General features: G+C 58.5%; 1 protein-coding gene and 1 long non-coding RNA gene across 2 annotated transcripts in view; both read right to left on the bottom strand.

Moving 5' to 3' along the window:
- Positions 1 to 2,959, bottom strand: part of LOC106735430 (uncharacterized) — a 4,373-nt gene extending 1,414 nt beyond the window's left edge. Inside the window, exon 1 of the long non-coding RNA XR_001370759.1 lies at positions 1,983 to 2,959. This is a non-coding gene — a long non-coding RNA (uncharacterized LOC106735430). The remainder of the gene's footprint in view (positions 1 to 1,982) is intronic.
- Positions 2,960 to 3,524: 565 nt separating this feature from the next.
- On the bottom strand, positions 3,525 to 8,618 carry CLDN19 (claudin 19). The gene is made up of 5 exons (XM_006153718.3): positions 8,194 to 8,618; positions 7,047 to 7,211; positions 6,876 to 6,960; positions 4,803 to 4,955; positions 3,525 to 4,085 (listed from the first exon to the last, which is right to left on the bottom strand). Exons 1-5 carry the CDS (start codon positions 8,414 to 8,416, stop codon positions 4,037 to 4,039), a joined length of 675 nt encoding a protein of 224 aa, XP_006153780.1. The 5' UTR covers positions 8,417 to 8,618; the 3' UTR covers positions 3,525 to 4,036.
- Positions 8,619 to 9,188: the final 570 nt, after the last annotated feature.

The raw sequence follows: 9,188 nt of genomic DNA on the forward strand, positions 1-9,188 counted from the left end.
ACCAGCAGGTGGCATGGCAGTTAAGGTGCTGGACACTCCCACATGGCCGACAGTGTTTCGAGTCCTGGACCTAATGGCTTGCTTTCTCACCTTCTCCCTCCCTCTCTCTCTCTGGCCAAAATAAATGAATGAATAAATAAAATTAAATTAATAAAAAAAATGTCTAATAGACAGATGGTGAAAGGAAACAGGATAAGCTCAGCTGAAATTCTCATTTAAAAAAGGACAAGCAGCACACCTGTCACTAGCCTAGAGAGTGCTTCTTAAGCGTCAGTGTCTAGGAATTGTCTGGAGATGTTCAAGTGTCATGTCTGATTCACTGGGTAGGGCCTGAGAGTCCGCATTTTTTTCTTTTAACTTTATTTCTTCAGAGAGAAAGAAGGGCAGGAACCCCCAGAAAGGTTTTGCAGTTTGAATCGTTGACACCTGTGCGTTCACCCAACATGTATGTACAGGGAGGCCTCAGGACATGAACCCGGGACCTTCCCAATTGTGTTTGCTGCACCACTCTCTGGCTCAGATTCTGCATTTCTTCCGAGTTTCTGGGTGACGAGTGCTGCAGACTAAGGACTGTGCAGGGGCAAGTCTCTAGTGTTCATCGTGCTTATTCTCCTGGCCAGGAGGAGCCCTGTAAGTCACACAACCGGCAAGCCTTTGAGGTCTTTTTTAACCGTTTATTTTTATTTGCAAACTTACTAACAGAAGAGAGAACCCCTAAGTGCCACTGATATTTACACTCTTATTTTATATAACTTTCCCCGTCTCTGAACTTCTTTATTTTAATTTTTTTTTTTTGTAATTGCTAGAGGGTGCACGCGCTCACCAGCGAGAGAGGGAGAGAGCAAGCGAGCGAGCGCATCCCTGACAGAGCATGGTCACGTCACAGCCCCCCTCCTCTTCTCCTGCCTATCGGGATTTGGGGCATGCACGTACATGTGCCTGGCATGTTTTTCAAGCTATAGGGCCAAAGTTCAAACCACAGTTGGCCATGTGGATTCTAGCTCCCTTAACCACCGTGTTACGGGATGGCCCCGTTTCTAGTATGTTTTAAAGTAAATCCAGCCATTAAATCATTTCAGTGTGCACCTCTACCAGAAAGGGATAAAAAAAAAAGACCCACCGTGTTATTAACACAAAACTTTAACAGAACACATAAACAAAAAATGACCAGTAATTCCTTGAAATCATCCAGGAGTCAGTCCCTCCGCCACACTCTCCGGGCGTGTATTTGAGTTTCCTCCAGGCAGCAGGTGAGTTTCCTGATCACTTCTCCAGTGACCCGGGTCACTCCTCAGGGCTGAGCACCTTTCGTTACTGTGCTACTTGGGTCTGGGGCCTTCCTTAGGAACTGATCACCTAGCTGCTTCTCCTCAAATCACATTCGATGGCCTGCCAGCTGTATTCTCTGCCCCTGGGCCTCTGCCCAGTCCTTTAGCCTTGAGGCTAGGCCAGCCAACAGCCCAGCCATGAGGCCTGGAAAACTGGCTCTGTCTCTGGTTGGCAGCCCAGGTGACCTTGATGGACACATTAGAATGAGGTCGCCTCAGGAGAGACCTGTGGGCTTGGGCTTCCCAAACTTTTAGCTTCAAACTCCTCCATTTCTCCCAGATCTCTCTGGTCCGTCACCAGGATCGTACATTTTCAGTGCACTGGTTGGTTGTGTACCTCAGTGAGGTGTGTGGTTATCTGAGCTTCCACCTCTGCAATCCCTCGCTGCAGGCAGAAAGAGCTTCCTTTATCAAGGGACAGACTGCAGCTCACTCCCACTCTGCTGCCAGGTCCCCGTCTGCATGGGACACAGGGACCGTTCACGGGCGAACTTGCCTCTCGCAGCCTGCCCCTGAAGCCCACAAGAAGTAGCTGGTGCGTTCCATCCAGATATTCCCCACCAAGTCCCAAGCTCCCTGAGCCTCAGGAGACAGTGTGTGGTTCCCTGGCCTGCTGCTTCTTATCTGAGAACCAAGACTGCCAAATTCCCCTACCTGGGGTAGAAGCAAGGCCCGTCTGGGCTCGGCCAGGGCTGCAGAGCAGGAACCCTCAGTGCGATGCCCGGTTTTCAGGTCCCAGATTCTGTGTGTTGGCCTCTTGGCTTGTGTGACAGGATTCAAACTCAGAAGTGTTTTGGCAGAAGGGGTACTGATTGGAAGTGTGCGGGCCTCACACACTCGCCCAGTCCCAGGAAGGGCAGGAGTGAGATGGCGTTCCTCCAGGTCTTCGCCGGCCTCGCCTCTTCCTGTGAGCTCCTTTCTGTCCCTGCAGACCCCTCAGAGGGTCTGAGCTGTAGGCCCTTGGTGCTGCCCCAGGAGTACAGAAATGCCAAGGGCCGGACGTCTGGGGTGGAGCCTTCTAGGGGACTCAAATGTACAGCCAGGGGCGAGAACTGCATTGCAGCTCTGGGCACCCAGGGAGACCCTTGTAGTTCTCATTCATAATTTGAGGGGCAGGACCTGGCAAGCCCTCAGTGTTCAGGTTCAGGTGGTCACCCGGTCTGGCTCCCAGGCCCCGAGCATGCGCAGCAGCAGCTGCCGCCCGGGCTAGCTGCGGATGGCAGATGGCGGATGGCGTCTCTCCTCCCACTCCTCTCCGCAGCAGCGTGTGCCCGGCAGCCACTGTGGACTTGGTTTTGGTCATTCACATCTCAGAGTCAAGCTCAGGGGAAAGCTGAGCTGTGTCCTTGGAGTCTGGTGACTTGGTGGGCAGTGTGGTCACAAGCCAGAATGGAGCTGGCAGAGGAGGGTGCACGGCCAGTAGGGGAAGAGGGACAGGTACGGACCACTCCCTCCCCAAGGCTGTCATGTAGGCGGGACAGAGAGAGGACAGTGGCCAGACAGAGACTCAGGGCCCAGGGAGAGTGTGTAGAGTGGGAGAGGCTAGAGCATGAGGGGAGGGCCCGGCGCACCCTGGTTGGGAGAGACTAGGGACAAAGGACCCCCGCCTTGGGGCTGGGCTGGGTTGGTTTTTCCTAAGGCCTTCTTTCCCCTTTTTACATGGGCAGGGAGGGGCGGGGGTAAATGGTATCGAGACCCAAAGCCCTGACTGCGCCTCTGGGTGCTGTGGAGCTCAGCCAGTCAGGCTGCCCCTCCCAATTCTGGTTCCAGGACAAGAACATAGCTGGGATCTCAGCAGACCTGGAGAGGAGGAGTGGTGGGGTGAAGCAGGAAGGGGTGGGAGCAATGCTGGGGGCTTCCAACCATGCAGGACAGTCCTAATGCCTCCAGGGGCCTCCCCAAATTGTCTTGTCCTACACAGTGTCCCCTTACCTGACTCTCACCCCAGCAACCAGCTGGAGGGTCTCAGGGACTGTCTTTTTTTTTTTTTTTTTGGAGAGGTTTTTGCTATAGGGCGTGAGCACTCACCAGAAAGACAAAGACAGAGAGACAGAAAGCGAGAAATCACCCTCTGGGGGGTTGGCCATGCTGCAATCCCTTCTTTGTTCTCCTCTCGGAATCTTGAGCACACATGCACATGTGCCCGGCGTGAGTTTAAACCACTGGGTCTGAGACTCAAACCACGGTCAACTACATGGGAGTCCAGTGACATAGCCATTATGCCAACTGCTGGTCCTGGGACTGTCTTTTTTTAAAGGACAGCTCCCTGCAGCAGACTGCAGAAGCAGAGCAGGGCTGTTACCTGTGGTCTCTACACCAGGGGCCCCTGACCTTGGAGACCCACTCTCAGTGCAGGATCAGGTTCCGGGATAGGTGGGGCCTCTCAGCTTGGAGGTCCTGGTGCTGAGCCCAAAGTCAGCAGGGAGGTTACCAGGCAGGGTAGGAGCCCTGCTCCTGCTGCTCAGCCTCAGATGCGCATGCAAGCTACCCTGGACCTCTGTCTCCCCATTTTTTCGCTCAAGGGCCCCAGGGGTCAGCTCTGACCTCTCTGGTCCTCTCATGTCCAGGTCCCACCCCAGCGATGCCCCTCCCCTCAGGGACAGACCATTTGACACCACCTGGGGATGGATATTCACTTCTCTTCAAAAACTACCAAACGCACAATCTAGGTGTGGCAGGGGGACAGAGCCTGGCTGGGGACCTGGACATTACACGCCCAGGGGGCCCTTGGCAGAGGCGGGCAATTTAACAAGTGGTCTGAAAGTCAAAAGAGAGAGAGCTGGTTAGTGGTATGAACGGAAGTGGGGTGGGCAGGGGCTGTGGAGCTCGGGCCAGACACAGGCCTGGCCAGTGCTGCCAGGCTCGGCCCTCTCAGCAGCCCTGCCCGGCCTGCCCCAGGGCGCGGGGTCATGGTCTAACCTAGCAATCTGGGTGGGTGTCCAAGCAGTGCGGGGTGCACTGAAAACCCTGACACCTGAACCTCAGTTTCCTCATGTGTGACGTGGACACATTCGTCATCCCAGCACAAGAGCCCGTGGGACCAGGGAGGGCTCTCCCACCCCAGGGTACTGGGCATAAAAGTCTGTCTCTATCACTGATGTGTCCCCAGGGCCCAAACATAGTAGATGCTCACGTAACCCTCTGTAAATAAGTGGGCAGGAGGGACTGCAGCTGGGCTGGTGTGTGAGGGCTGCCCACAGGGGAGCACACCAGCCAGGAGCGGTGCAGCAGGGTGGAGCCTGGCTCTGGAGCCTGCGTGTGTACGTGGGCAGGACACCTGCTTGTCTGAGTGTCTGGGTTCAGGTCTCAGGTGCCAGCGTGGGGGAATGCCTGTGCTGAGGACAAGCTGCTCAGAGCCCCACACCGAGCTTGCTCCAGGGACGTGCTGTGCCCTCCTGGCCCTGCCCAGGGTGCTGCAGGGGCTGCTGGGCAAGGGGGCCACTGGGCAGGAGCATGGGCAGGACTCAGACGTACTCTCGGGCAGCAGCCGAGGGCCCAGGTCGGTAGGGCTGTGGGCTGCTGTTGGTCCTCTCCGGCTCCGGGCATGTGCAGCAGAGGAATGAGCCTCCCAGCATGGCCAGGCCTGCGGAGGCCCAGCCCACAAACAGGGCTGGGCCAAACTCGTACCTGCAAGGAGGGGGACCTGTGTGATGCCCTGCTGGGTCCCAGGTGCTGCATCTCCCGGCCCTCTCAGGAAGGAGGTGGAGTCTTAACAGCCTCCTCCATCTCCCTCGATAAACTGGGGTGGTGCTCATCCTTCCTTCCCCAGCATATCAACACCACATGGGGTTACCAGGCACACTGGGCTCGGAGCCTCCAGCTCCTACTCTCAGCCAACCTGAGCTCATTTCCTCATCCGGCCAGTGGCGGGAGCACCGGAGGGCTGGAGCAATCCTGCCTTCTTTCTCTGTCCTCCCAGGCTGCTTCCCAGGGAGCACGCTAGGGGGCCCAGGCAGCCCGCTTAATCCCTCACCCCATCACCCGGTTGAACCCGCACAGCCATGCACGCATGAGCTGGCCCTTGGGTTCCAGCTCCACTTTCCGGGGAACAAACCAGGCATATGAGGTTAAGCCACTTGCCCTGGTACCCCGTCAGTATGTGCCGAGCAGGGTCTGAACCCCAGCCTGGGCACTTGGCTCCCAGAGAGTCTTTGCTGCACCTGGGTGTCCTCTGAGGGCCTCCTGCCCCTATGGAGGACCTGGCCACACTCCACCTGGCTCCCCGGGACCCCTGGAGAAGGCCACACTCTGCCTGACACGTGGGTTCTCCACACCCAGGCCCTACTGGCCAGCATGCCCCTCTCCTGGGTCCAGCTCCATGCCTTTGCACAATACACCCCCTTCTGGACTGTCCTGCCTCTGTCCCTCACCCCCCTCCCACCCCTGTGTCTCTCCACCTCCCCAGCTCCTTCTCTGCCTCAGGGCCCCATTAGAAGGCCTCTTGCTTTCCTTCTCACACACCCCGATGTCTGCTCCCTCTGTGCTGACCCTGCCATGCTCTCACCAGCTGGTCCTTCAGTCCCTGCTTGTCTGGCTCCCTGGGGGGCACTCTCAGGAGACAGAACATGGGGTTCCTCTGTGTCCTGAAGCCCAGGATGGGGCCTGGAACCCAGGCGACTTTGGGGACTGCTAAGGAATGGAGGGCCGAGTCCCAGCTGGTACCTTGAGCTGGACCTCGCTTTGGCAGGCTTTTGTGCTGCAGCTGCCCTGGGGAACGAGCCTTATGCCTGAGGTCTCCTCTTTGTCCTCCCTCTCCAACACTGCCTCCTCCAGGGAGCCCTCCCAACTGCTTCAGCCCAGGCATCTTTTTTCATCTTTCCTCTACTCCAGGGCCCAAAAGCTGTTGACCGTCTGAGGTTGAGGCTGTCCTATTTTCTGCTCCTAGCTGGGCTGAGCCGTCAGGAGGAGCCCAGAGGAGCCCTCAGCCATTCTAGCTCCTAGAAATCTCTGAACCTGCTTTTCACTGCCACCTCCCTGGCCCCAGTCCTGTGCTAGAGACACAACTACCACCATACTGATTGGCCCCTCCCCACGTTCTGTACAGTACGAGTGACCATAGCTGCCCTCCTCCTGGACGGGGAGCAAACCCCTCCTCCAGCTGCCAAGCCCTGCACCATCTGCCCTTGTTCTCCAGCCTCATGCCCCAGCCCCAAATAACAGCTGCCTCCCTCCAGAAGCCCCCTAGGCCCTGATGCCACCGGTAGAAATAGAAACAGCCCAGGTTTACAGAGCACTCTTGGGCCCAGGCACCTCGCCAAACTGCTTGCCCCATCACCTGGTTGAACCCTTGCAGCCATGCACGAGCTGGTCCTCGGGTCCCAGCTCCACTTATAGGGAGGAGACCAGGCGTAGAAAAGTTAAGCCACTTGTCCAGGTCCCCCATCAGTATGTGCTGAGCAGGATCTGAACCCCAGCCTGGGCACTTGGCTCCCGGAGAGTCTTTGCTGCACTCGGGTGTCCTTAGAGGGCCTCCTGTCCCTTCGGAGGGCCTAGGCACCCCCTGCCTGGCTTCCCACTCCAGAGCTCAGACAGCAGCTAGGCACTCACCTGGCATTGACAGGTGTGCTCGGGTTGAAGAACTCCTGGGTCACCAGGGTGGCATACCAGGAGACAGCAGTCAATGTGCAGAGGCCTAAGAACAAAGCCAGGGCTGCTCAGCTCTGCTCCCCATGGCCACCAGGGCTGGCCAAGACAGCAGAGCAGGAGTCGGGCACTTACCTGCCAAGAGGAACAAGGCACCCCCAAAGATAGCAACACGGCCTTTGGCGATGGGGTTGCTGTCTCCAACCCGTGTGCACTTCATGCCCACAACGCTGAGGACCATGGCCACAAAGCCCAGGAGCACGGCCACCACCATCAGGGCTCGCGCAGACTGGATGTGACCTGGGGTGGGGCAGGGCGGGTGGCACTGAGCGGGCGGCAAGGGTGGGGCTGGTCCTCAGTGGGAGGGGCCTGAGCAGGAGTTGGACTGAGACCAAACCCCTGCTGGCAGGTGAGGGCCAGTGAGATGTGGGGTGAGGGTCCCCTTCGCCACTAGCCCTGTTTTCCACTCCCTCTTGTGGATTCTTCAGGGTGGTGCATGTTGATAGGGTAGTTCGAATTCACTCTCCTGCTGCTTTCTGGCCCAGACTCCCCCTTGGGCCTGGCCCAGCCTCCCAAGCGGTGCAGAAGGAAGAGCTGAGTGTGTCTCAGTGCAGCCTGGCCCCAGCAGCAGCCCCTGCTTGTCAGCTGTTCTGACTGGTCGCCTTCTCTGCCCTGGGTCACCCGCAGTGCCCCCACGCCTGCCTCTCTGTGGGTGCCGAGGCCAGTCCTGAGCCCCAGCGCCGCCTCGGGCTGGGTCTCTGAGGGTTAGAGTTGCATGGGGCCTGCTCGCTTGCCAGCTTGCAATCTCAGCTCCACACCGCAAAAGAGGGGCTGTGTGCCATGCGTGCTGGCGCACCCGTGCCCTGAAAGCTTGCCGTGTGTGTGTGTGTGCAGTCTGGGGAGAAGAGGAGGGAAGGGTCTTACCGAGCCTCACCAGTGCCAGGCACTCAGTTCCTCGACCCTCCCTGTCCCATAGTAGGGATCTTATTCCCCTTTACAGATGAGGACACAGGCACAAGAGGTTTGGTGGCTCCTTCAAGGTTATAGTGGCAGAGCTGGGACCCAGAGTTGGGACCTGGACCCACCACTGGGAGACGCCAGAGTCCCTGCCTCCCGAGGGCAGCAGACTGGCCTGGATTCGTGGACTTGCATGGGGTGGTCGTGGAGGATGGGGCTGGAATATGGAGCCCAGCTCTGAGGACCATCAGCGGGGAGAGCTGGCTCCGGCTGGCTCCAGCTCACCCTCGCCCCACCTCCCTGAGCCCCACCGCGCTGGGCCTACCGTCCAGGGCGAGCAGCGAGTCATAGAGCTTGCACTGCACCTGGCCGGTGCTCTGGGAGGCGCAGGACATCCACAGCCCTTCGTAGAGGCCCACGGCAGTGATGATGGCGTCGCCCGCGTAGGAGGACTGCTTCCACTGTGGCAGGGCTGTGCTGGCGATGATGCCCACCCAGCCGCCCAGGGCCAGGAAGTAGCCCAGGAGCTGGAGGCCCGAGTTGGCCATGTCCCAGGGGAGGCGACCGAGGGTCCCAGGGCTCAGAGCTGAGCCAGGGCCTTGGGGGGCTCTGCAGTCATGGCCAAGCCAGAGGAGCAGCCCGGAGAGAGTGCCAGTGGTCGCGGGCAGAGAAGGAGAGGTGGCGGGCTGCAGCAGAGAGGCAGCGGCTCTGTGCTCCAGAATGCAGGGGGAGGCCCAAGAGCTGGGAAAGGCCAGGGGCCCGCCCACAGCAGCTGCCTAAGCCAGGGCAGGGTCCCCAGCAAAGCTCTTGCCCAGCTCCCTAGGGCTGGGGGCGGAGCCATGACCCAAACGGGTACCCCTACCCTCTGTCCCATCCTGGGTGGGGGTAGAGAAGGAGGGGCTGGGAAGAGTGGTCCTCCCTCTTGCCCTGGGAAACCCCTTTAAGAAACTTGATTCAAATGACCTAAAATTCTCATACTCCCTACCCCAAGCATCAGCCCTGAGATGACAGACTGGCTTTTGCAAGGCCAATCTGACCCTTGGGGGTTCTGTCCTCTGACTTTAGGACAGAGCGGAAAGGGAATTCCAGTTTGCAGTAGGTAAAACCGGAGTTGCCATCGGGGAGAACTTTGGGGCAAGGCTCTGAGGCCAGACGCGGAGAGATTGGGCCGGCACTAGAGTATTGGGGAGAGGGGTCTTGGGGACCTGGGAGCAGTGTGCATCAGAACAGAGCAGGCTAGACCAGGCAATGTGTACGGTGGGGTCTGTCTGAGACCAGAGGGAGCAGAGGGGCCACATGAGGCTGGGCCGGGGCTGGCTG

The sequence above is a fragment of the Tupaia chinensis genome, unplaced genomic scaffold (genome assembly GCF_000334495.1).
Source record: "Tupaia chinensis unplaced genomic scaffold, TupChi_1.0 Scaffold000387_1, whole genome shotgun sequence".
Classification (NCBI taxonomy): domain Eukaryota; kingdom Metazoa; phylum Chordata; class Mammalia; order Scandentia; family Tupaiidae; genus Tupaia; species Tupaia belangeri.

Coding starts and splice junctions, on each gene's coding strand:
- CLDN19 (XM_006153718.3), bottom strand. CDS start 8,416: ATGGCCAACTCGGGCCTCCAGCTCCTGGGCTACTTCCTGGCCCTGGGC. Junction 6,961..7,046: donor TGCCTTGTTCCTCTTGGCAG/GTAAGTGCCCGA, acceptor CTTTGTTCTTAG/GCCTCTGCACATTGACTGCT. Junction 4,956..6,875: donor AGCACACCTGTCAATGCCAG/GTGAGTGCCTAG, acceptor CCCTCCTTGCAG/GTACGAGTTTGGCCCAGCCC.